The 27813-nt window shown below is 44.4% G+C and overlaps 1 protein-coding gene across 3 annotated transcripts in view; it reads right to left on the bottom strand.

Moving 5' to 3' along the window:
- EFR3B (EFR3 homolog B) overlaps positions 1–26988 on the bottom strand; it is a 95142-nt gene extending 68154 nt beyond the window's left edge. For 2 of the 3 annotated variants that reach the window (XM_014546670.1, XM_005874909.2), the window contains exon 1: positions 26883–26988. In XM_014546670.1, coding sequence (XP_014402156.1) covers positions 26883–26973 — 91 coding nt within the window. In that variant the 5' untranslated portion in view covers positions 26974–26988. The remainder of the gene's footprint in view (positions 1–26882) is intronic. The other variant, XM_014546671.1, reaches the window with a different exon arrangement.
- Positions 26989–27813: the final 825 nt, after the last annotated feature.

Below are 27813 nucleotides of genomic sequence, written 5' to 3' on the forward strand. Positions count from 1 at the left end.
ACGAACCCTGATCCCAAGGCGCGCCTTATCCCAAACCGGGAACACTCCCTGCTCCAGCTAAAATGCGCGTGGGCCCCAGGACCAGCAGGGGTGCTGGAGGCGGCAGGTGTACCCCTCTCCCAGGTGAGCCAGGGGCGCAAGAGGACGCATCGGGGAATATCTTTCCACCCTCCCCTGGCCCCTGAGCTAAGCCCCGTCCTCTAATGAAGCCCTCAGCGGCGTCCCTCCCAGCCACTCGCTGACCACGTGATTGCTATCAGACAGCGTCCGTCCTGGGCCAGGGACGCAGGAAACGCACTCCATCCCACCCCCCAGGTGCTGCGGGAAGTCAGTTCGCTTTTTCTCTCCCAGATTGTGCGTGTTATTCACAAGCTTGGCGGTCAGGATCCTCTCTACCTGTGCCCCAGGGCTCGCTGCTCCATCCTCTGGGACCGGGTTGAGAAGCAAACCCGGAGGGCTCAGGACCCACCCCCTGAAAACATCTCCTAGACCAGCTTTCCCGCGGCTTCTCACCCTGCCTCCTCTACGTTTCACACATCCACTTTCAATATTTACTTCTTAGTTTCTCCCCTTGCCCCCATGGTTGAGGTTTCTACTAGATACTAGGGAGGGGAGGTGTGATGTTTTCCGTTCCACAGAAGAGGAAACGGAGGCTGTGAGAGGCTGGTTGGTGTTCTTTTTTCTAGATCCACGGAGCTGTGTGCCTGCAGGCCAGTCACCTACCCTCTCTGAACCTCAGCTTCCTGCAGGACTGTTGGGAAATGGATGGAAAACCCTCATGACTGTACACAGTGGGCACTCTCATATTTATTTATTTATTTATTTATTTATTTATTTATTATTTTATTTATTTATTTATTTATTTATTTATTTATTTATTTATTTATTTATTTATTATTTATTTATTTCCTTCCTTCCTTCCTTCCTTCCTTCCTTCCTTCCTTCCTTCCTTCCTTCCTCACCCAAGGCAGGGAGAGAGCCAGAGAGAGAGAATCCAGATTGCGGGATTCTTGGAACAGTGCTCTCTCTCTTGTACCCCAAGCCCGTGTTTTCTGTTTCTCTCTGTCCTCACCATCCCCTCCCACTTCCTTGCTACTTCCAGATTTTGTTCCTGTGCTTTTACCTCTTTCCCTCTCTTAGAGTACCTGGGAGTCCTGGAGCCCCCCGGAAATCCTGGGAAGGTTCCTGGCGCTCACACTTAGCCTAGAGCCCTTGGGCGGCTCTCAAAGCAGCACTGTCTCTATTCTCAGGTCTAGGACCAGGTCAGGTGACTGCGAGATCTGCTGACAGTCACAGCTGAGCCAGGCAGAAAGGAAAATTTGGAGATTGCTTGGTCCGGACATTGAAGATACTCCCACCCCACCGTCTGTTCCACACAAAATATACTTATCATTCCCCGGTGGCTGAAGCGCCGTGGAAATGCAGTGTCTGTCTGCAGGAGGGAAATGTCTGGCAGGGAGGACAAGATAAATACTGATAAAAATTGTACATGACAAAAGAGAATGTAGCAAATTGTGCATGGGAGTTACAGACCTCTTTTTATTTTATTTTATTTTTTAATCTTCACCTGAGGATATATTTTTCCATTGATTTTTAGAGTGAGTGGAAGGGAGGGAGGGGGGGAGAGGGAGAGGGAGAGAGAGATTGATGTGAGAGAGACATATCCATTGGTTGCCTCCCACACCCGCCCCGACTGGGGCCAGGGATCGAACCTGCAACCCAGGTACATGCCCTTGACTGGGGATGGAACCCGAGATCCTTCGACTTGAGGGCTGACACTGTAACCACTGAGAAACACCAGCCAAGGCCAGACCTCTATTTTAGACACTCTGATGGTTGGAAGGTTAATTCATTCTTTTTATGAAATACTTAGTGATTATTCCCAATTATGTGCTAGACACTGTGAAAGGTACTTAGGAGACATGCAAAAATGATATAAAACCCAGTAAGTTCTACGGTGGAGGCTCATAGAAGGAACTGGGTAGAGTTTCAGGAAAAAAATATTCAAGAGAGGCTCTGAAAAATGAACAGGGTTTCCCGATGTGGAGATATCATGTAAATAGTTCCAGCCAGGAGGAACTACAGTTTGCAAAGGTCAGGATGGTGGAGGGGAGAGAGTAGGTGAGGTGCAGCCTAGGATCCCCCTGGCTGGGGCTGAGCCCGGGGGCGGGAGCAGACGCAGAAAGGGAGGCTGGCAAGGTCTCTGGGGGCCATGTTGGGAGGGCCTGGAGGGCCCAACCCAAAGGCTTGCATGTTGGATGTAGGGTTGCCAGATTTAGCATATAAATATGCAGGGTGCCCAATTAGATTTAAATTTCAAGACAAAAAAGCCTACAGTTTGTTAGGTCTGTCTCATGCAATATTTGGGACATCATTATACTAAAAAGTTTTGCCGTTTGTCTGAAATTTGGCTTCAGCCTAGGTTTCATCTGCCTGTTTCATCAGTGCCGTCCTCTGAAGGGTGCTCCTGGATCCTCATGACGGGCCCAGGCCTGGGTAGGCCTTCTCTCTCCGCCCAGCCTGTGTTCCCAAGTAGACCCCACTGCTGGGGGCTCCCAAAGGCACAGGAATGGGGCCATCCGGCTGGCCTGTCAGATTCGGCATGGGGCTTTGGCTAGAGGGCTGAGGTCCCTCTGGACTCTGGGTGTCAGTGGTGAAGGACTCCGCTCATGCCCAGCTTCTCTGAGGTGGAGTCAAGATGTTTAGATAACATCTGTGCAGGAAATGGTGCTGCTGTCCAAGTCTCAGGTGGGGTGCTACTCCTCAATGAGGAAGCTGAGACTTGGCGGGGGGGGGGGGGGGGGAGTACAATCTTTTCACAATTTAAAGCAAAAAAGCAGACCCCAAGTGTCCCACTACCCAGAAGAGTGTGACCAAGAAAACACACCAAGCAGGTGATCAGTTAGTCAGGTCAACCTTGGGGGGAAGAGAAGTCAGAATTTCGACCCCTATCTTAAATAGGTTCTTACTTAGCTGCCCAAACCCAAACACAGTGATCGCTACGACAGAGTGGGAAAGGAGTGACATTTGCTGAGTGCCCGCTGTGCCACAGGTTCTGTTCCAGGCACTAGACGCGGATGATCTTATGTCACAGCTCAGTAACCTTGCAAGGTTAGCGCTATTATTCTCACTTTACAGCTGGGAAACTGAGGCCCGGAGGGGTGGAACAGGGATTCAAGCCCCAGTCACTGTGCCAAACCCCATTTTCTTTCTACCACAGCACGATGCTCTGCAGTCCACATCGACACCCACGTGAACTTTCAATCATGTTCTTCCTCACAGTCTAATGCCCCAGGCCCCTTCCCTCCCTTTACCTGCATTTGCTCTCCTTCCTCATGTGTATTTCACTCCCCGATTGCCTGGAGGGTAGAGATTAACTCGGGTCTCAGGCTATCCAGACCTATGCAGGCTAATGTCCACCCGCCTCCTAGGCCCTCAGCGATGGACCCCTGTGGCATTGGCCAAATCCGGAGCCCAGAGCCCTCCGGGGACTGGTGGGTCAGGCCAGAGAGCTAAGCTTCAGAAAAGGTTATTATTCTTTGGCCAAAGTACACCCTACTTAACACAGTCACTATAAACAAAGTCTTTTGCTGGGATCATGTGCAAGCACCACAATTTCCAGAGTTTCCTTATGAGCCAGAGGCCGAATCTCCCTGCATTACAGAGAAAGGGAGGCTTGGAGGTAGGAGGCCATCTACAACCATCTCATAAAACCCAGGATCCTCACTTGCATCCCTGGCTCCGGCATCCCGGGCACAACACCAGGCCTGTCCTGTAGTCCAGGAGGCTGGCCCCCTGACTCCCCAGCCTCACAAGGCCCCACCCCCTGCACCGTGTCTGCGCAAAAGCCTCTCATGGCACCAGCCTTGAGCACCCGACAGCTTTAAAGGACCTTTCGGAGGGAGCAAGGAGGGAAGATGATGACAGCCCCAGGAGATACAGTTTCAGAGAAAAATAAATCATGAGACTTAGAGAAGGGCCCCGGGAGAACCAGAGGGGAGCGTGTGCCCCGAAGACTGCCCCGTAGCTGACTAGCTGTGAAGCCTGAAATAGAACTCAGGATTCCTGACTCCAGGCCGGGTGACTTGAACTCCTGGCACCTCTCCCTTAAAGCAGGTGCCTTGACCTACTTCTCAGAAGCCGCAGGGAAAGAACAGCCTATAAAACAATAACCAAGTATAGGAGCAGCTGGGTAACCAAAGGCTGAAGAATGCATCTCCACAACACAGACAACAGCTCCGAGCCAGGTCAGTGGGACGTGCTCGTGGCACGGTTCCTGGAAGCTGCCTTGGGTGCAGGAGGGACGCGGTGGGGACAGAGCTGCCGTGAGATCAGGGCAGGAGTACCTGGAGTGGAGAAGGCGCTGCAGACAGATTTTACCTCCGCTAAACCAGATGTTACCAGAGAGGGAGTGAAGTTTGAGATAGTGATTAATAACGCGTTGAGTTTTAGAAGCACGAAGCAAATTCTCCTCGCCACCATCCTCTCCTGCCCGTGGTTTATCCTGTGTTCACCCCCCAAAGCAGGGTCAGACTCCCTCCACTGTCTATGGCTCCCTATGGTCCCTGGAGAAGAGGCTCCTTTCCCACATGAAGCTCAAGTCCACGGTAAAAGCTCCGGCATTACTATGCCTTCAGCCCCCACCATTCCATCTCCTCACTCTCTCCTGGCTCCTTGCTATCAGGAGGCACCTTTTCCCCACTCATTGCCTCCCACCTTCAGCCTATGTGACACCTGCCCCACTGAGAGACCCAAGCCCGTCCTCACGCTGAAGGGCCTGAAGGCCCATGGCATCGATTGTGCATCTATTTATAGGCACGACTTGAAAGAGAAAAGAGGACATGGGCAGTGAATAGCTGGTCAGAGAGATGAGCTCAGGAGGTCAGACCTGGCTTTCCAGGCCGTGGCTAAGGAGACCTGCATTCCACCACAGCCAGAAGCAGCAGGCTTGTCCAGAGGCGGGCCAGCCTGATCGAAGAATAGTTTAAATGAAATTGGATGATGGAGAAAAACACCTCCAGAAAATTGTAAGCCCAGCTACTAGAGAAAGAACTTTGGAGAGGCTGAACTCTAAGACCTGAAAATCGGTGCCGATGGAGGAAGAGCTCTAGGGCTTCAGTGGGGCCAGATGCCAGCTCACCAAGGAAGTTACTCTGGCCAAACCCCGCCTCTCCAGCCTTGTCTATTCAGAGCCTCGTATTAGCTTTGGACCCTGAAATCACCCCTCCTGCTCCCCTAAAGAATGCTGACTGCTACACCCACCTGCTCAGCCTTTGGCAGCCCTGCAGTTAGGAATCCCTATCTATGCCCATTTCCCCCTCCCTGGACTCTGTCAGCCACAAGAATCCTCTCTGATACGCAGCCACACTTCTCAGCTTCTAGATCTCTAGCCCAGTTCTCTCTTTTCTGGCTCAGAGATGATAGCTCATTTCAGTCTCGCGACAGGATGCTCAGCAATTCTCGGGTGGAAATATTAAAGAAGCTTAGACATCTATATACCAACATGCGTACAATGAAGAAAGTCAATTTGATTTTGAAACTCATTAGTATCTGATGTCTTATAGGTCAGGACTAACTCATGCTCGAATTGATGGAACATGCATTTATTGAGAGCCTACTGCATGCAAAGACTATGTTAGATAGAGTGGAGACAGAGAGATAGAAACATCTTTGCCATTCAGAAAACTCACATTCTAGTAGAGAAGGGCAGTTAGGACAATGAAGTGTCAGAAGAAAGACATAAATAGAGTCCTAGAAACTGGACTCTAAAAACTACAAAATATTGCTGAAAGAAATTAAAGGAAACCCAAATAAATGGAAAGACGTTCTACATGCATGGACTGGAAGACTTAATATTGGGATGATGTCCATGGAATCCAAAACAATCTTCAGACTCAATACAATCCCTACCAAAATTCTAATGGCATATTTCTCAGGATGATAATAAACCATCTTAAAATTCATATGGAACCATAAAAGACTGAGTAGTTAAGGCAATCTTGAGAAAGAACAAACTGGAAGCGTCACGCTATTTCAAACTATATTACAAAGTAATGGTAATCAAAATGCTGTGGTATCTATCTGAAAACAGACATATAGACTAGTAGGGTAAATAGTTCAGAAATAAACCTTCACATATATGCTCTACCATTTTTCTACTAGGTTACTAGAGAAAGCAACCTTTTTCTGATGTTCTCTTGTTACTGAGACAAAGGATATTAGAGCATTAGAGATTAACTGGGATCTTCTAGGTCCCAGAGGGTATATTGGTTTGATCTATTAGGAAACCCCATCTGGAACAGCAGATATAATTGAAGGCATCATCTCGTTAAGCTTATAATAATCCAAGGGCACTGAGAACCCATGTTATTTCCTAGGGTTCAGTCCTCTTCCTTTTTTAAAAATATATTTTTATTAATTTTAAAGAGGGAGGGAGAAGGAGAGGAAGAGAGAAATAGAAACATCAATGATGAGAGAGAATCATTGGTTGGCTGCCTCCTGCACGATCAGGGATCGAGCCCACAACCTGGGCATGTGCCCTGACTGGGAATCGAACTGTGACCTCCTGGTTCATAGGTCGACACTCAACCACTGAGCCACCACGGCCAGGCAAGCCATCTTCTTCTTTAGCCAATTAAATAGTTAATGGAAATATGATAGCATTCTGCACCTTGGGACTAACAAGAATATTATAGTGGCGACTGTATTAATGATTTCCTTGGATATCTAGTATTGCTTTCAACTATTTTTTTGATAGATAGGAGAGATTGAGGGTACTTCCACATAGTCCTGTTTACTAATTGGTCTTATTCTATAGGTGAGGAATCTATTTCTTTAATGATGCCAATCTCTGAAAATGTGTCGTTCAGTTCTATACTCAAGAACTGAGGAAATAACTAGGGAATGGATTCGGGGTCATAGAGCCCACTGTGAAGTAGATTCTGGCCAAAATTCCATTTATGACTTGACTCTCATAACCCTCCCCCGCTTCCACTCTGACCAGTGGGCAATAGCAGCAGTGAGCATTCTGAAGACTTTGTGTTTTCTCTAAGTCAATGTCCAATAACCCCCGAGGGATCTCCTCTCCACCCCAACCAATTACCTTGTAATTGATCACAATTCCCTTTGGAAAAGAGTCTATCCTTGTGGTGGTACTGCAGTATTGTTCCTCAGAAGTACCCAGACCTTCCCTATTCCTGGAGTGTTGAGTCTAGTAATTGGATGTGGGGCTGTCACTCTATTGTCATGACTTGAGCCAGATGGTTGTTTTTCGGCAGACCCGGAGTTTGGTTTTTTAATTTTTGAATTATTTATTTTTAAATATATTTCAAATAAAATGGGATCTTAGAAGCTAATGGTTTGTTTTGCTACTGAGGATCCGTGACCAAAAAACCTTGAAGGTTTTTTAATAATTGTGCTAGCCTGGCATGTCTCCACACCACTGGCAGTTGGGTGTCATCATTTGGCTTCTGCTGAGCCAGGATCTGTCCGTTGTGATTGAAATAGAGGGGTCATCCCAATGGTAGCCTATCGCAGGCATTCCTGGCCTACTTAGAATAGCCACTCAGGCACTCTCGAAGATTGTCTGGGCCACCTTTGAGACATGGGAAGAGGACATGATAAGTGCCCTCCAATATTTCTCACTTTCATCATCTTTGAATCCCTTCCTCAACATTGAACTGCATTGTATCTCAGCCTCACGTAGCACTGTTGCCTATTGTGACGAGGTTTTAGGCAACCAACCAAGAAAACACTTAGAAATACTTTCAACTATTCAAATCCAAATTTCTAAAAAATACACCCATGTAGATAAATTCACCCTGAATCTGAAATTTTGTTGTTTCCTCCTTAGGAAATCTATTCCCCGTGTGTGTTTTCCCCATATTCATGTAAATTAGCAAATCTTGGGGTGTGTGTGTGTGCGCACCTCATCCTCACTATGTGCTAATCAGTAACTCCTAGGTTATACTTTATAATTGGTCCCCCTGGGCATGCTGGTGCCTAATTCCAGTTACATGTTTGGAGATAATGAAGAGTGAAGGAGTAGAGCATACAGATAATTGGCTTCCTCTTGCAAGGCTACTCCTTTAGGTGCATCTTCAAGTTCAGCAATAATGGCCTCATTAGACATAGGAACAGGTTCTGTTTCGGCTGGTGATAGAGGCTCAGTGAGGCTTAGGGGTTCAGGGTTCCCTGAGTTCTCCAGATATTTAAATATATTCCCACTCCAGTTCTTGAGGTACAACACCTTCCTGATCACCGCCCTGACTTTCTCATAAGAGACCTAGTGAGGCTATGAATTCAACCGACATTGTCATTTGGCAACTCATGGAGTTTGGCTCTCAGTTTCTTCTTTTCCCGAAATTTCTTGTGCAGTTTTAGAAAATATTTCAATTTTGCATTATGACATAAAATTTTTAAGATCTGAGCTCATCATTTATTTTTGTTTAAGCAAACTAAAGCCAACAGAAGTTACAGCATCCTGACTTTTCCTGTAGTTTGGCAGGAGCAAATAGTTGCTTCTAATGATCAGAGACAATGTTTATCTTTTAATTTTTTTCTACTGTTATATGTTATGGGCATATCATCCCTATATAATAACAGACTTTTTACTGCTCTGTCCTAAATGACTAGGTAGCATATTCCGTTTCCCACCCATTTCCCCAAGGTTCTGTTGCCTGCAACCATCTCTCAGCACCAGTTTGTTTGGACTAGTCAAGGTTATTGGTCCAGATAACATAACCTAATTCTGGCTAATTTAAGCAGGGGGGAAATACACCGGAATGGTATATGATCATAGAGCCAGTGGGAAGCCCAAGATCAAAACCCAGCCAGGAACCAAGAGAAGTTGGGAGTCCAAATACCACCAAGATCATGCCACCAGAATAAAGCCATCATCACTGGCACCACCACCACTGGCTGCTTGCTGCTGTCCCCTTGTTGTCATTGATAAAGGACACTCATTCCCCACATCCTGACTCCCAACCCCTCTACCACTGCAACAGAAAAAAACTCCCACCCTCTGTGTCTTCGCATTATTCCCTCAATACAGTCACTAATGAGATTCTGGTCAACAACAAACCATATATACAAAATGGTATGCCATAAAGCCTGGGTGTGTAGTAGGCTATACCATTTAGGTTTGTGTAAGTACATTCTATGACATTTGCATAATGATAAAACCACCTAAGGATATGTTCTAAGTAACACATAGGATGCATTACTTCGAACATATCCCTGCCATTAAGCAGCGCATAACTGTATTTAAAACCCTGTATAGTAGCTGCTGCTCCCAGCCTGGATCACACACTAACACCTTTGGTCAAGAAGGAGGAAAGCTGTCCCCCTCGGTTTCCATATGGGAGGTGGAGGCCAGTCTCCCACATATTCATATATAATTAAAGCATAATATGCAAATCAACTGAATGGCCGAACAGCAGAACCGACTGTCAGGATGAACTTCCGGATGAAGCCAGGGCTGCAAAGGCCTACTCTTGCATGAATTTCATGCATCGGGCTTCTAGTTATTTTAATAAATAAAAACTTGCATTATCTAGACAAATTTCTTCCTAAGATGTTAAGAAGACTTGGAAAGGGAGTTGCAATATAACTATCAATAAACTTTAAAAATTCATGAGGAACTAGAGAGGAATTGAAATTGAGTTGACTTTGTATGCAGGAAAATGGTTTCAATAATTACCAGCCTGGTGGTAAATATTGACAATTAATAGAATTACCTGGTGAAACAGGGTTGCTTGCTGTGAACACCTAAAAAATAATTAAGTGCACAGTATGAACTTATTAAGGACAAATCACAGTAACCACCTTTATTTCCTTTTTGAATCACTTAATATATTTGTAGACATTAGTAGACAACATGAGAATGATATAGGTACTGTGTCTTTATAAAGTTAAAAATACCTTTATTTGCTTTTAGTGTAAATAAAACATGGTAATGATAGAAAAGGCAGATAAAGTTTTCTAGTGAAATGACCCCCAATTATTATCTCTGCATCCTTCCCACTAAAAACCACTAAACTTATATTAAAAGAATAAGACCTATGAAAACCCATAAGGATAGAGAAAGTAAGAGAGGAGATAACAGGACCAGCAATGACAACAAATTTTTGAAAGGGGAAAAACATGTGGATGAGTGGTAACTGAATTGGCAGAATAAAGAAAGCTGAAAGTAAGTGCCTATAGATGTTGATGAAATCAAGACTTTTTTTACAAGGGGGTAAAATTGAGTCATGGAAAGCTAAATAACTTGCCCAAGGTCACGCAGTAGTAAGTAAGAAAGCTGTGACTGGAATCCAGTGGTCCAATCCTGGAGACTGCCACCAGCCATCACACACACCGCTTCTCTATTCTGTGAAGCAAAACAGGTGACCCCACCACGTAAGTGTGAGGTGGGGGACTCTGAGCAGGTCTTCGGCAGTGACATATCTCGCTGCTAGCTGGACCACACACACAGGACAGTTATGCATTTGGCTTTATAGTTCTTTCCTATCTAAATCTAGATACTTGAATATGTTTCAAGTGGGACGTTATCTGAGAAAAGATTTTGATGAAAACATGTGGATGAGTGGTAACTGAATTGGCAGAATAAAGAAAGCTGAAAGTAAGTGCCTATAGATGTTGATGAAATCAAGACTTTTTTTACAAGGGGGTAAAATTGAGTCACGGGAAGCTAAATAACTTGCCCAAGGTCACGCAGGAGTAAGTAAGAAAGCCGTGACTGGAATCCAGGAGTCCAATCCTGGAGACTGCCACCAACCATCACACACACCGCTTCTCTATTTTGTGAAGCAAAACAGGTGACCCCACCACGAAAGTGTGAGGTGGGGGACTCTGAGCAGATCTTCGGCAGTGACATATCTCGCTGCTAGCTGGACCACACACACAGGACAGTTATGCATTTGGCTTTATAGTTCTTTCCTATCTAAATCTAGATACTTGAATATGTTTCAAGTGGGAAGTTATCTGAGAAAAGATTTTGATGAAAGGGAGAACTGCCCAAGAGTGCTAGATGGTGGAATTCATTGATTCCGTAACGATCTGCTGAGTGCTGCAGTGTACTTGGCAATGAGGTAGGCCCTGACACTGTAATGATGAAAAAGGCTAACGTTTCTTCTCCCTGGCAGAGTTCACTCCAATGGAAGGTTGACAATAATGAAATAAGTGATAGCAGCAAGTAGTCGGTGAATACGGAGAGAGGCGGAACAATGGAATCATTGGTAGGAAAACCTTCCCAAGTCTAGTAGGGTAGGAGTTTGGGGGTGAGGGTACATTTCTTTGGGAAGTGAAGGCCACGTTGAAACTCGAAGAGTGAGTCGGACTTTGCCCAGAGAAGGAGATAGAGAGGAGAGAGTGTGTTTTCTGGGAAAGGGGAGCTATTTAAATAATTTTTAGGAAAAGATGGTGATGGCTAAAGTAAGGACTTCACAGAGTGGAACAGAGGATGAACGTCTGCACAGAAATGGAACAGGTGATGGATTTTCCAGAGAACGGCCTGCATACCACCAATTAGTGCCTGAGGCTATTGTAGGTACTTCACAGATACACACTATATCCTTTTACTGTTGTGTTTATTTTCACATGTTAGAAAAATTGCATATCAAGCCTGTGATTGCGCAGATTTCATTGTTTGAGATAAAATTAGATACTTGAGTTTTAAAAAGAAAATCAATTAAAAATATTAAGCAAATAATGGTACTTGTGGCATCGTATTCAAAGGGCTATTACTGGTGGGGACTAGGCTTCACAGATACATACTATATCCTTTTACTGTTGTGTTTATTTTCACCTGTGTTAGAAAAATTGCATATCAAGCCTGTGATTGTGCAGATTTTATTGAGATCAAATTAGATACTTGAGTTTTAAGAAGAAAATCAATTAAAAATATTAAGCAAATAATGGTACTTGTGGCATCGTATTCAAAGGGCTATTACTGGTGGGGACTAGACCGCAAAATGCTGGTGCACCACATTGCCTGCGGCCATCCCTGCCCTCCCCCCACTTGGTTACAGCCATGCCCTGCCATGCCCTTCCCCCACACTCTTGGACTTTCTTTTCATAGTATTTCCCCCAAGTCTTATCCTCCTTTGTCTTGTTCTTGAAATGTCTGCCTGTGTGTGAACAGCTTTCTCTCACCATCTCCTCAATACTGGCTTTTGCAGCCTCCCTCCTCACCGCTGCTGAGACAAGCATTCACCCAGGCATCACAACTCCTGACTGTACCTGAACAAAGGGGCTGCTCCACAGGATGACACACAATGGAGGATACAGAGACGGCACGCACACACACACACACACACACACACACACACACAGTGCCACTTGAAACTACCATAAAGATAACTTTCTGTTAGGAGCCAGGATCTGTCTCACACCTCAGGCCTCAAGACAGCGATGCGTGCAATGCCTGGTCCAGGCCCAGGATAATGGAGGGAGACAACTTGTCATCACAGTGGCCCGCAGCAATGATGTTGGAGTCCAGGAAACATGCTGTCCGGCCTTGCTTCTTTCTCCCCCTGTGACCCATAGGCAGCTCTGGGAATAATTATTTCTGGTCCCTAACCACGTGGTTCAAGGGACAGGCGGAGATTTAATTCTGAGCTACCACGATGACCATTTTGGAACAAATCGTGAAGTGGAAAGGAAGAGCGCTGATAGCAATATCCCTGGGGACTGACAGCCCGGCTTCTGCCACGCTCCCCACGGAAGAGGCCACATTCCTAGGACACCCCAGATCACACTTCAGCCTTGAGCCAAAGGTATTTTATCCTCTTGCTCTGAGACCGAGGATTCAGGTGTTTGGAATTGCAGGGATGACATGGAGGTTTCCAAGGGCAACAGAAATCATTGGAAAAGAGCCCATGAGTAAATCCTGTTACATCCCTTCTCAACATCTAAAAATACATCATATAAAGTAATGAACCGAACAAAGTTTAAAAAAAGGAAGACAGAATGTGAAAATGATTCATGACAAGTATAACTCATAAAATCTTAAATTTCTAAAAAAAAAATCTTAATCTAATAAAAATTTATATGGCTAATCCTTAGCTTCTACTTGGCAATTGGTCAGGACAAGAATAGACAATTTTATACCCAGGAAATAGATAGAAACCATGGCCTAAACCATCCATAGAAATGAGATAACTACAAATCAAACAGCTCAGAGGTTCTATTACATACCCACACGTCTAGCAAAAGTGAAATAATGAATGCCAGCATCAATGAGACTCAAGTAAAAGATCCAAAAGGAAAAAATTAGTCACACAATGATGCATTTATAGTATTACTTAGTATGCTTAAAATTATTTAGAAACACCCTAAAGCTCTAACAATAAAGATATGATTGAATAAACTATGACATACCAATAAAATAGAATACTATATAGCCTTTAAAAATAATAGGTATGATAGTCATTGAAATGTGTATATTTGGAAAAAATTCAGAAAGACAAGGAGTATGCACAGTGACTGCATACATTCTAATGAGGGTTAGAAGTGATTTCAGAAAAATGTACTTGGTTTATGGGATTTCTTTTTCTGTAGAGACAAATGCATAATAATAATGTAAGCAGAGCTAAACATATATCATCTAAAAGAGAGAGTAATTTCTTCTCTCTCCTTGCTTCCCAGGGGAGCCATGAGGATGAATTAAGTGATTTGAATTTCTTGGATCAAAATATGAGCTGCTTGGATGAGTGAATGGTTCGAATTCTTCCTTGGAGAGGTTAAAGAATATCCATCTGGCAACTGTTATGATGTTTTCGAATTAATGACATTAGAAAATGCTAATGATTAGTGCTGTTTTTGATTTTTTTAAAAATAGATTCTAGAATGCATTTCCCCTCACATAGTTCCCCATGGCTCTCTCTCACATACACACATACCTACATGTAAATACACAGTATATTGAAATTAGACTTTATTATTTGGCATTAGTAAGAATGGCCGAGAAGAATCTCCAAAGTAGTTGCCATATGTACCCCAAAACCTATCATCTGTAATTCATTTTCTTACTCCCCCACTTGGCTCTTCCCTACTTCCCACTCACCATACACACCCCATACAAACCTCATCATCACCAACCAGAAGTGGTTCTATGGACCCAGCATTAACAATATGATATCATAAACTGAGAAATTCTAAACCTATTTCTTCCCCTTGCCCCTTCTCTACCCTCATATTTCCCCAGTAGCCCTGATGATGTAATAGGCAAGCCTTCCATCGGAACAAGAAGAAATGGGCAGAGTTGCCAAATCATTTGGAAAACATCTTCTATGACAATGACGAATCTTTTCAATATATATAGAGATACAAGATAAAGGAACGTGTTTAAATATTTAATTTTAACATATTTCATCTTAACATATTTAATATTTCATTTATTTTATTACATATCCTGGGTATTTAATGTACTTCATTATATCAAGAGCTGTTAAAAATGAGGTTCCCAGCCCTGGCTGGTTTGGCTCGAGATAGAGCGTCGGCTTGTGGACTGATGGGTCTCGGGTTCGATTCCAGTCAGGGGCATATGCCTGGATTGCGGGCTCAGTCCCCAGTAGGGGGCATACAGAAGGCAGCCAATCAATGATTCTCTCTCATCATTGATGTTTCTATCTCTCTCTCCCTTTCCTTTCCTCTCTGAAATCAATAAAATATATGTTTAAAAAAAATGAGGTTCCCAAATACTAGTAACATTCCAAGCTTACAAAATTCTGAAAAAGGAATTACAGAATGGTGATCTGTTCCATTCCCCCACAAGAGAGTGCTCAAGATATGCTATTAAGTATTTAAAAATCAGAATATGAAATATGTATAAGAGATCAGCTATGCTACATACAGTGAAATGGTGAAATTGTGAGCAACTTAAATGTTCTTTTACATGGTTTTCCAAAATTTCACATTTCTCCCATAAGTGTCTGTTAGCTCTATAACAAAGAGAAAATCAAAAGAGTTATTAATAGAAAGCAACATCCGAGAGTCTGGGGAAAAGCCCTGCTGTTAAGTCAAGGGGCAGACAGTGTCAGGAGAGCAACTCCAGCAGCCCCACTTAAGGAGCTGTGTTCAGTGAGGCTATTCTCTAGCTAAGGGCAGGCCCGAGAGAGGTGGCCGAAACGGGGGAATAAATCAAAACAGAATGGAAAGGCAGACGTGGCAAAATCTCATTAGTGCTTAGGTCAGGCGGCTCTGAGGAGCGTCAATAGGAAGGGTAACAAGAACTATGCACTTTAGAAGGTTAAGCAAGACCTCAGAGGAGGTCTGGTCCAATGTCATTTTCAAAGAAAAGCCCCAGAAAAGCTCAGCTCATTCGCTCACAGCTGCTTAGTGGTGGAGCCGGGATTAGAACTCCAGCACCCTGAGTCCCAGCCCGTGCTCTTGACTCTCTGCTTCCCAGGGTGTAAGTTACAAGCTCTTGTTCTTGTGATTGTCACCACTGTTTGGGTTGAGGATACACATGATATAACCTTTGCCCAGGACTGGAAATCCTGACTGGGTCTGCTTCCCTAACTTCACTCCAGGTGGATCCTCTAACGCTATTCCAAGTTCAATAAATTCCCTCCTATTTCTGTATTTCTCTTGACTCCAATCTTCCTCCCCAAACCTACTGCCCCTGTCTTGGGTAAACCTCCAAAAAATTGAAATGCTCCAGGTGGACCCTCTAACGCTATTCCAAGTTCAATAAATTCCCTCTATTTCTGTATTTCTCTTGACTCCAACCTTCCTCCCCAAACCTACTGCCCCTGTCTTGGGTAAACCTCCAAAAAATTGAAATAGAGCAAGAACTCTAATGTATCCTTGTCCTAAACAAAAATTAACATTTTGCAACCTCTCTCTCTCTCTCTCTCTCACTCACCATACATAGCATATATATGTAAGAGCATCTATACATGTCATACACATATCACATATATGTGAAAACATTCACCTATATCACATATGTACAGACATATACATTACACATTTTTTTGAACCATGTGAAAATTGGTCGAAGACATCAAGACACTTGACTCTTCAATGCTCCAGCATCACCTGAGAATAAAGACATCCTTCTACACAGATGTATCATTATTGCACCTAGAACGCTAATATCTAGTATTTAGTCCCTATTCAAATTTCCCCAAGTGTCTTCTATAGTTGTTTCAAGATTTTGATCAAGAATTTCGCAAGGGTTACATATTTTATGGGGTTGTTGGGTGTCCTTAATTTCTTTTGATTTAGAACAGTTCCCTCACATTTTGTTTTTATTTGCTTTTCATGACACCGAACTTCTGAAGAGTTCCAGCCGGTTTTCTTAGATAATCTCCCACATCCTGGATTTGTCTCGTGATTAGATTCATATTAAACATCTTTGGAAAGAATACTTGTCTCCTATTGCATCACCTCAGCAGGCACATGACATTAGCTGGTGCCCCTGTGCTAAGTTTGACCTCTAGGTTAAGGTGATGGCCACCAGATCTTTCATTGCAAAGGCACAGTTTCCCCTTCTTTATAATTTGTGAAGTGAATCTTTGAGACCATATGAATGGCTCAGCATCTGTTGACAATCATAGTCCTTGCCTGAATTGGGGTTGCAAAATGGTGAGTTTGCTAATTCTCCTATTTTATTGGCTGGCATTCTTTGTAAAGGAGTCCTCATCACACCTTGTGTTCTTTCCAGCCGTCTTCTGACTACTCTTCCTGCCTCCAGTCTGGCTCATTCCACTCCACCTGCTGCCAAAAGAAGTATGGTCCATTGTAAATCTGGACACATCCGTGCCCTATTTAAAATCCTTCAGGGACAAGCTCAAATCTGTGAGGTTGGCACAGGGCTCATTGTAAGCTGACTCCTTTGGGTTCAGCTCTCTCTGGACCCCCTCATTTGAGGTGAGAGCTAAAAAATATCCCCAGTAACTATTCCTTGAAATGCAATTGGCATTTTTTAAAAATATATTTTATTGATTTCTTACAGAGAGGAAGGGAGAGAGATAGAGAGTTAGAAACATCGATGAGAGAGAAACATCGATCAGGTGCCTCCTGCACATCTCCTACTGGGGATGTGCCCGCAACCCAGGTACATGCCCTTGACCGGAATCGAACCTGGGACCCTTCCAGGGACATGCCCTTGACCAGAATCGAACCTGGGACCCTTCCGTCCGCAGGCCGACGCTCTATCCACTGAGCCAAACCGGTTTCGGCGCAATTGGCATTTTTAACTTGATGGGTCATTGAGCGGATGTCTACAACTCTGCCTTGGGAGGTGGCCCTGATCCTACCCCACCTCTCTGACTCGCCATATCCCCAGAAGAAGAGCTTTCAGCAGCAGAGTAGAACGTTGTTGACCTCGGCAGAAAAAAAGATGCAAATCAGCAAACATTTTCAATGCGGGGCCACAAGCACGAGAGCCCCCCAAAGGCACCTTAGGCTCAGAGGAACTGATGCATGAACCAAAGCTGGAAGTACAAGTGGGGGGGTCAGATGAAGTTGGAGGGTGGGGAAAGGCCTCACAGGCAGAGGGACTAGTATGTGCAGAGGTACGGGGTTGTGAAGTAGAGTGCTGTGGTTGGAGAACTATAGATTGTTTGGAGTGAGGGGGTCCAGACAATTTACAATCTCTCACCTCAAATTTCTGGGAAACTTCTCAGTGAAGTATGAGAGGATGGAAGAGAGAATGGCCTTCCCTAAAATTGCCCACAGAGCTTGTAGACCATAAAAGGGGAACGAGGAGAGTCTGGGTTTAAAGAAGATTCTCTCAAGTCCAATTTCTCTGTTGGGTATTCTCTGTGGCTATTTTTAGGAGTAAGCAGAACTAGGCAAGCTCTTTAAGAGAAGTTTTTTCCTGACTTTACTTTGAAGTAGTTTAATTAGATGCTTTTCTCCTAACTACTATCTAAGATACACCACCCAAGGGAACCACAGTTGTGATGAAGTCTGGAAGAAGAAAGGAGAAGCCATTGCATAGAAGGCACTCCTGCCCCAGGAGGTCTGGCTGGGACACTTCTGGACAAGGCAGTGTGGGGGACATAATCCCTTGTATGACAGTAAATGGATTGAAAAGGAGAAAGGGATCAGAGAGAGGCACTGAAAAGAAAAGAGGACACCCCAAAATAAACTATAATTTCTTCACAATTTCACTGAAGGCTAGAGCTACTGGTCTACCCCTAATTTGTCCTTTCTAGAGATGCAAGGGTGAAAAATGCTAATGTCCATTTACGTCTCTGCTGCTTGCTACCAAATTTCCTCCCCAAGAAAGAGGCTCAGAACAATGAAGAGACATGGAGAAGGACAGAGTTTCTCTCTTCAAAGCTTTTCCTGGGCCACTCCGTGCCCCCAGGAGGACCATCTCTGTCGAACCACTATAGGAAGCCACACCCTCCCAGCCATTTTCAGTGTTTGTGTCCCCCTTTACTCAGCAAAGCAGGGGACTCAGTTCTGCCCTGGACTCTGAGTAGAAGAAGACATGAAAAGGTGATGATCATACATGTTTCATCTCATCAGTTTCTATTTTAGTGACTGCAGAGGCCACGGAGAACATATTTGAATCTAGAGCGTCAGGCTCCATTCCATCTTGAAGGGATCCCATCTCTAAAGAGCAGCATGGCGACCTTAGGGAAAGCAACTGCACAGCCTCCGTCAGCTTCCAGCACCGATCCTCCTGCTGTCACCGCGGTCCCTTGGGCTCAGCCACATCTCCAGAGGTACCTGGGCTGTGCAAAGCTGCTGGAGCTGTTCCTGCTGTCTCCCCAGCTGCACAGGGCTCTCCACAGCCAGGGAGAATCAGGGGAGGCTGGGCCTGCATCCCTGACTAATGATCATGCTTTCAAGATGGGATGGAGCCTGTGACTCAAACTGTGGAGCCACAGCCAAGAGAGGAACGAGTGGGAGGGAGGAGAGGAACAGAGAGGAAAACACAGGTGGGGGGCGGGAGAGGAAGGGAGAAAAAACAAAGGAACAAAGGCCTCTGAGCTTTGAATCCAGATGCTCTAGATTCAAAGATGTTCTCCATGGCCTCTGCAGTCACTGAAATAGAAACCGATGAGATGAAATACGTTCCAGCAACAGTCCGACAGTCCAGCTTGATGTTACTTTGGAAGGAAGAGGAAACTAAAGTTATAAAAGGATCTTACTATAATTACAACTATGATAACTTGCAGTGCAATATAACGTATACTGCATATGCAAATTGAGTGTTACACAGACTGTGACATCTTAATGGACAAGAACCATGGTTCCTTTTAGGCTAGAAAAGTAATAATATCCACCGATACTGCTTTAGTTTGGTCCTGTTCCAAGAATGTAAGTCTGGCCAGGAAGGATATTTAGTTTTTCCAAAGGAAGTTGTGTTCCGGGGTATAGCATTATATCTGATTGTTTGTAATAACAAGCTGTTATAAGAGTGGATTTGCTTTGTAGGTACAGTATGTATGGACACATAGATATGTGTGTGTAAACTATAGGTCTATAACTATATTTAAAAGTTCATTAAATATTCTAAGACAGTTGCTCCAATCCTAATATTAGCTTTTTATTTAAAAACTGTAACATACCAACATGAATTTCATAAGCAATACAGCCTACACCAGCAGTGGGCAAACTACGGCCCACAGGCCAGATCCGGCCCGTTTGAAATGAATAAAACTAAAAAAAAAAAAAAGACCGTACTCTTTTATGTAATGATGTTTACTTTGAATTTATATTAGTTCACACAAACACTCCATCCATGCTTTTGTTCCAGCCCTCCGGTCCAGTTTAAGAACCCATTGTGGCCCTCGAGTCAAAAAGTTTGCCCACCCCTGGCCTACACCATCACACAATTTCCTAAAATGGATCTATACCTGTCATGTAAAGGAGAAATAAAGAAAAATAATTTATAATGAAATAATTCATATTTTCATACACAAATGCTCAGGCACAGTTAAACTAGAAGATACAGTAAAATAGGCAGATGCTTGTACCTACTTGGAATGAATAAGATTGGATTTAAGAACACGAAGACAACATTCACCTGAATAGTGTCGACCTTTTATCTCTGTGGTTAACATTTAGGAATAAAGGTTAAACATGCTTCTCCCTACCCATAAAGTCATGGCTAATTGAATAGACACAAATGCGGGTTGACACAGATGTGTTGACTCAAATACCATTGGCAACATTGCCATCCGTGCAACCATTTTCTGAAACTTTGAGCAACTCCTGGTCAAGTTCCCAACAAAACAAAATGTAATCTTGCAATTTAACTAGCAGTTGCATTCGTGAAAAATGTAATATACGTTAAAACTATGTACATTTATTGTGTATGTTGATGCAAAAGGGAGTTCACGTCCAGGCTTAGGTGAGTATAAAAGGGTTTCTTCCTACGTGACTTTCTGCCGGGCCTTGGTAGCCTTCTCTCTGGCCTCTGCATCAAGTCAGTCCCGTTCTGTACTCCTGGACTTAGCTTTTCTGAGCCACACAAGCACTCCTGTTTTCCATTTCAATCCTCTTCCAGTTTCTCGTCCTCCAAGAACAATGACCCCCGCCCTGTCCATTTATTGCTCTACTCCTCTCCTTCCATCCACTACCTGTTCCTCTTATGTTTTCAACGCTTCTCTTTGCTATCTTCAATTTTTCGTTCATTAATTCATATCTTCATTCAACCACAAATATCTCCGAAGCATGAAACATGGTCTGTTAGTTACAGTCACCACTGCTTCTGAGCAGGGAGGAGCCTGGTGGAACCCACAGGTAACCCTGAGCTCCATGGCCCCGTCTCTGCATGAGGTCACAGCCAACGTCACAGAGTCCAGCAACAAGAACATTTAACAGGAATTGCCATCTCTATTTACCTCCTCCGAAGACCTTTTCATAACTTACAGTAATACTTCATAAATATCTCCTCCTCCATTTCTCTTGATCTTCATGTCTCTCTCCCCACTCTCAGCTCTTTTCCTTTCTCCCTGGTCAAACATTTGAAGCTCATGTCCATTTAGGCCAGTGGTTCTCAACCTTCCTAAGGCCGCGACCCTTTAATACAGTTCCTCATGTTGTGGTGACCCCCAACCATAAAATTATTTTCGTTGCTACGTCATAACTGTAATTTTGCTACTGTTATGAATCGTAATGTAAACATCTGATATGCAGGATGTATTTTCATCGTTACAAATTGAACATAATTAAAGCATAGTGATTAATCACAAAAACAATATGTAATTATATATGTGTTTTCCGATGGTCTTAGGCGACCCCTGTGAAAGGGTCGTTCGACCCCCAAAGGGGTCGCGACCCACAGGTTGAGAACTGCTGATTTAGGCTATCCCTGTGCTTTTGTATTTACACTCCAGCCCCCTATTGGGGAGGTGCAGTTCTTTATGGGGGCCTCTAGAGCTGCTGCCAGATGCTTAGTTATTCATCCTTTCTGCTTGAAATCCGTAAGGTTGAGGAATAGGAGGTTTCTCTAGAAGAAGTTGCATATGCATATGTATACACGAAAAGACCTGTTCATTGGGCAGAAATGCCCAATACCGCAGGCTCCCACTAGCTGCTTCTCTTTGCCATGGCTGAAGCTAACAGGGAGCCATCCCCCATCTGCTCAAGTTCCAACTGTGCCCAAGGATGGACGACCAGGTGCTCACAGTGATACTGCTGGTGACACACCCTACCGCACCGAAAGCAAGTCAGGCTGTGAAGTCTCCAGGCCGAGCCCGGTCGGCGCACAGAGCTCCTAGCTGGGGTTGGAGGACAACCGCCCCCATGTGCTGAGACTCATTGGCCAGACGCCTGGCTTAAGGGCAGAGGCCCAGTTACACCATTCCCTTCGCTGCTCCAGGCCTTCATGCCTCCATCTGTTCTTTTCTAAGAGCCATCCTGACTTCTCTTTCTCTTCTTCAGCGCTGAACAATACACCACTACTAAGAATTCAATGGGACCCGTGAGGCTGTGAAATGTCTTGATTACATACTTTTAGTCTACAATCATTCTTATATTATTTTTATTCCAGTGCCGCTGATCCCCCAGGTCTTGTTCCCTGCGAATAGCCCACTGTAGCACGAACACATCAGAAGACCTGCTCTCCTCTCCTTGCGGACACATGGTTATGAATGGATGTTTAACCCCCCAAAGTAGCCATCCATCCTGTTGTACCTTCTTTAGAGAGTAAAGGAGCTCCACACTCAACAGTGTTTCTGTTTGAAGTCCACGAGCACCTTCTTAGGAGGGGACTCCGGGGACTGTCCCTTGGTTGGTGGTGTTTCTCGGTCTCCAAGGCTTTCACTCCTAGACCAGTGCATGGGCATGTGTTGACCATGACTCAGGTGCTTGGCTCAGATCCTCAGCCTTGCCCTTTCTGGAAATTTCTTGGCTCTCTGGAAGCCATTAGTCTGAAACAGCAGTTCCAAGGCCTGCGTGATAGCAACGCCACAATCGCTGTGGGTCCCGGGATCTGGTCTCCACGGGTGAAGCTGAGCCTTGGACGGCCACAGACCTCCCCTCTCCTCCAGCAGAAGGCGGATTAAAAGTTAGTGTCTGGTTTGCGGCTACACAGGGGGACTTTTTTGCTTCCTCAATTTCGTGTGATTATTAATGTAATTCTCTCTCCGGAACCAATAGCCAGTGCTAAGCAACCCGTGGTCTCCCAGTGGTAATTCTGACACGAGTATCTTTGGGGGTATTTCATGTTGCAGCTGTAGATGGGCTCTGTGCCTCCTTTGCTTTACCTGTTTGTGGAAAGTCTTTTGGGCCAGGTGAGAGGGCCTGCCCTGAAACATTCATCTTGGTCATAAGGAGGAGCATGCTGACCCTTGCTTGCATTCCTTTGGGCTTCAGGAGACGTTGCCAAATTCTGTTCTTTGGCACCATCTAAGTTCGTGTTTGTTTCCAATAACGTTGCTTCTTATTATTTCCTTTTAGACATTTATATTTTCAAATGTTCAATAGCTGCACATGGTACAAAAGGCAAAAGGTACAAAAGGGTTTCAGTGAAAAGTCTCCCAACCTCAGACGCCCTCCTGGGGCGCCACAACCACAGCGTCTCCGCATGTTCAAACCACGAGATGCACACTGACTAACAAGAACCCCACACGTGGTGACGTTGGTCCGCACCTGGCTTTCTTTCCTTATCTTTTTTAAAAATATATATATTTTATTGATTTTTTACAGAGAGGAAGGGAGAGGGATAGAGAGTTAGAAACATCAATGAGAGAGAAACATCGATCAGCTGCCTCCTGCACACCCCCTACTGGGGATGTGCCCACAACCAAGGTACATGCCCTTGACCGGAATCGAACCTGGGACCCTCCAGTCCGCAGGCCAACGCTCTATCCACTGAGCCAAACCGATCACGCTCTTTCCTTATCTTTATCCCATCACCGATATTGAGCTGCCTCACTCATCTTACTAGGTGCCCGTGGTTGTACCATCATAGAACCAAGACTCCTCCTGGTGGACACATAGATTGTTCCTGCACGTTGAGTGTTTGTTTTCATGGTCAGAACTGTGTCCCAGATGAAGAAGGTGAACACAGCTCCTGTGTACCAACAACAGCTTCATGGTTGCCACCGATCCTGCAGGGTTTGATCAGACTATGGGACATTTCCCACCCGACTCAGCCTGTGCGTGTTTAAGGCTTCTGGGCAGGCTTTCTGGCGGATCTCGGACACGTGCTCAAGGAGACTGTATGCCTCCTGATGAGGCAGAGCAGGCCTACATAGAGCCAATTCTGAATGCCCAGCTCTAGGTTCCCTTCTTCTTCTTTTTCTCCTCTTTTCCCCCTGATTTTTTAAAAAGTCTTTATTATTTTTAGCCGAAACCGGTTTGGCTCAGTGGATAGACAACAAAATTAATAGGAAGGTACAGAGATTTCCCATAAACCCCTTAGACCTCATACATGCATAGCCTCCCCCATTATAAACATCATTCATTGGAGTGGTACATTCTCCTCTCTTTTTTGACGCTATTGATGATAAAAATACCAAAATAGATGGCAGAAACAATAAAAGGGCGTGAGAGTTTGGAGGAAAGAAATTATATGAGCTGGATAAGAACATATATAAGCTGCATAAGCTTTTGGAGGTAGTATTTGAGCAGGGCCAGCCCAGGTGTTGGTAGAAAGGAGGGATTTGTGAATTAAAGGCAAGGAAGACAGACAGAGCAAAGGCAAAGAGAGGGGAGGCCATAGCCCAAACATGGAAGACTGGGAGAAGATGGAACAGACTGGGACAAGCGTTTCATGCGGAGGAGCAGGGGACCATGAGGTCGGGAAGGTAAGGGGGAGATGATTAGGGACGATCGGAATACACAGTGGGAAGTTTATATTTAACCTGGGAGGATCTAAAGTAAGTCTTGCTACCTGGTAGGGCAAGCTTCCCCATGTTGCTCTTTTTCAGTTTTCTTTTTAACAATGATTGGCCCTTTACTGTTCCATATAAAATTTAGAATCATCTTGTCAGGTTCCTTTCGGGATTGTACTTGTCATGGCATTGAGTCCATTGATCAATTTAAAGAGAACAGACATCTTTATACTTTTATTTATTTATTTATTTATTTTTGGGAGCTCCCTACAAATAATTTTTCAACCCGAAGTCAAAGATAACCACGCATGGAAGGAAATGAGACAGGGTCAGTGAGAAGCAACAGGCAGTAGAAACAAACCAGCAAAGACTTCAGATGAAGAACTTTTAGACACAGGTTATAATGTAATGATGCTTATTATATTTAAGGAAGTAAAAAAAATCGCTTCCCAATGACTGCAGGGATAAGGAAACTATAAAAGTTGACAGAAACTTGGCTTTGTCCAGGGCCTAGACCACTGCCTGACACATAGGCTCTGAGGGAATATTTGTTGAGACAATGTCTGAATATCTGCACCCTCGGCTCGCTGTCTGGGCTCTTGTCACATATCTAAGCGCCTGTTGATCATCTTTATTCGTATGTTCTTTTGCTTTTTGCCCTCAGTTCATTTCCAATATATCTGAAATCTGCAACATGTTCAAAAGAGAGCTCACCGAAGTTTACATCGTTTACCCTTGCGCCTCCTAATTTCTACCAGTGTCGTAATTATCCTCTCAGTCACGCAGGCTCCAAACCTTAGGGTCACCCTTTCTTTCTCTTTTTGTTTCCCACATACTTAGCCATCACCAAGAGTCTTCTACTGCACTTTTTAACCTCTGGACAGTAATCTTCACTTACTGTCCACTCCCAATGCCATGGTGATCCAGGTTTTCTTATTACTACCTGTCTGGGTAACTACTGGGCTTCTAATTGCTAATCATCCCTAAATCTGTCTATTCGTTTTATCACCCCTAAATTAACATTTTCTAAAATGATATTCTGCACATGTTGACCCCCCTCCACAATGTCTACCCCCTGTACAGAACAAGTCACACAGGCACAGGTTTACCAGAATGTCTATCCAGCTTTTAGACATCCAACTCTTCAATGAACATTGAGTTTCTATTCTGTACCAAGCTCTGTGCTAATTACTAGGATATAAGTGAACTACAGACACCTAGTTCTTGCCCTCAGCTAACCTGCTTTCTAGTGGGGAAGGGAGGCACTTCAAATAACAATTGCAGTTCAATCTGACAAGTGTCATCAAAAAGGATGTTCACAGGAATGTTGAAGGCCACAGCAGAGGAAAACGGAGGGGCGGGTGAGTACAAAACAGGTTGTGGAGAAGGCATCCCAGAGTAAAGAACTTTTCATCTCATTTCTCACTATTCCCCTATTGCAACTTTCTGTTGCATTAGTCATTCCTTCTATATCTTGTTCAATATCCATGTTAAATTTCTTCCCAGGTCCCACACTCACAGTGACTATCTCCGGCTTGGCTCTGAGAGTAATACACTGTGGCACAGAAGCTATGCTAGCTTGAATTTATATATGTATGTATATATACACATGTAAGTGCATATGCACATTAGGCTGAATCATACAGACATCACTGAATATTAAACCATTTTAACTCCCAAAATGGTAATTCCATATGGTCTGACCATATGAGTTGAAAACTTTGCCTAGGGCTGTTCCTACAAAAACCCATTATACAAACTCACAGTGTAGCTCAAAGATACAAACGTATAAGCAACCCCACAAATGCTCTCTTAAACATTCTACAGATTCCCATGAGTGTAAATTCTAATTTACATATTTTACATCTGACTATAAGTATGTATATAAACACAGGAAATGACAAACTCACTCACAAATGTCCTCACATACCACAAACCCAATATACACACACAAACCGACATACGCACAAAATGCCAATCTACACACGGGTTCTCTTACACAGGCATCATAACCAACACACTGCTATACACGTAATTTCCACACATATCAGTACACTTGCGTGTGCGCACACATACACACACACACACACACACACACACCCAGAATAATTCTCAGACTTTACAAAGCCAAACACATGTACCCTTAGGGGAAAATTTCACCCACCCTCGTCTGTCTCTCTGGAGACCTAGAAAGTCAGATAACAAGGGGATGGGACTATATTTAAAATAAGAATTAATGAGCTCTGAGTGAGGATCGAAGAACTCTGCTGTGAGTGAAGTGCTCACGCAGGATCTTCAGCACCCCTCTCACCACCCCAAGGCTTTTGGGGCTTGTACCCTCAGTAAGGCCCCCCATTCAGAGCTCAGGTGGCCTCCTAGGTGACCCCTGAGTGGCCAGGTGGTAGTCTGCCTCATCCACAGGTAGCCTTTTCTACTGCAAGTCCCCAGCAGGCCAACTTCCCTGCTGGGTTGAGGAAAATGGAAACCAGTCATGGAGAGGGTGAGCTGGAACTAGTTATGGGTGGATTCCCGCTAAGTTACAACAAGCAATCGTCCCCGTGGTCATCGGCAGAAAACTGGCTGTAGCTTGAGTGGGATCTGAAAGTACAAAGGGGAGACGATGCCTACCGAATGTCTGTCTCTTTGTCGCACGTGCTGCGTCCCCAGGCGCCAATCCCTTCTTCCTGGCTTCCCCGCACGTCTTCTGTCTTGTTTCCATGGACACCGAAATCTGTCACAGGAACAGCAGGAGAAACTCTGAGCAGAGAAAAAGATCAGACCGAGTCTGTTTTTCTGGCTCCTTAGGCCGTTGCATAAACATGAGGTAGGAATTGTTTTTGCAAACTTTTTTATATTGAAGTGTAACATCCAACAGAAAAAGGCACAAATCGCTAGTGTGCAGCCCAGTGCATTTTCACAGCTGAAGAAGGGAGCTATAAATATGGAAAGGGAGAGCCAAACGAATCCTGTTGTGCTAAAATAAAATTGGGGATATCAGTATGAACTATGTTTTAATATATGAGTTTAGTTGCATGTATGTATGTAAATGTATTTTTTTTTGGCTCAGTCAACTAAGAGGGCCCAAAGCAAAGACACCCTAGTATCAATGAGCATACATAACACCCAGATCTTGGTGTCTAAATACCATTCTCCACTAAAAGGACTTAGGGAACCAGGGCTCCTACTTATGTCAAAAAATGGTGGAGACATGTTAAAAAGACATAAGAGCCAGCTTGAGCATCAAAATAAATAATAATAACAAAACACTATTCATGAAGTAAAAACCTATATAGTAAAAGCCTAATATGCTAAGTGTCTGACCATTGTTTTGACCATTCGACCAGTCGCTATGATGCGCACTGACCACTTGGGGGCAGATGCTCTGACTGGTAGGTTAGCTTGCTGCTGGGGTCCAGCCGATTGGGCCTGGGCGAGGTGGGCCGGACATGCCCTGGGACCCTCCTGCAGTCCTTCCTCGGCCCCAATTGTGCACCAGTGGGGTCCCTCAGCCTGGCCTGCACCCTCTCGCAATCAGGGCCCCTCAGGGGATGTCGGAGAG

This window comes from Myotis brandtii, unplaced genomic scaffold (assembly GCF_000412655.1).
Source record: "Myotis brandtii unplaced genomic scaffold, ASM41265v1 scaffold454, whole genome shotgun sequence".
Taxonomy (NCBI): domain Eukaryota; kingdom Metazoa; phylum Chordata; class Mammalia; order Chiroptera; family Vespertilionidae; genus Myotis; species Myotis brandtii.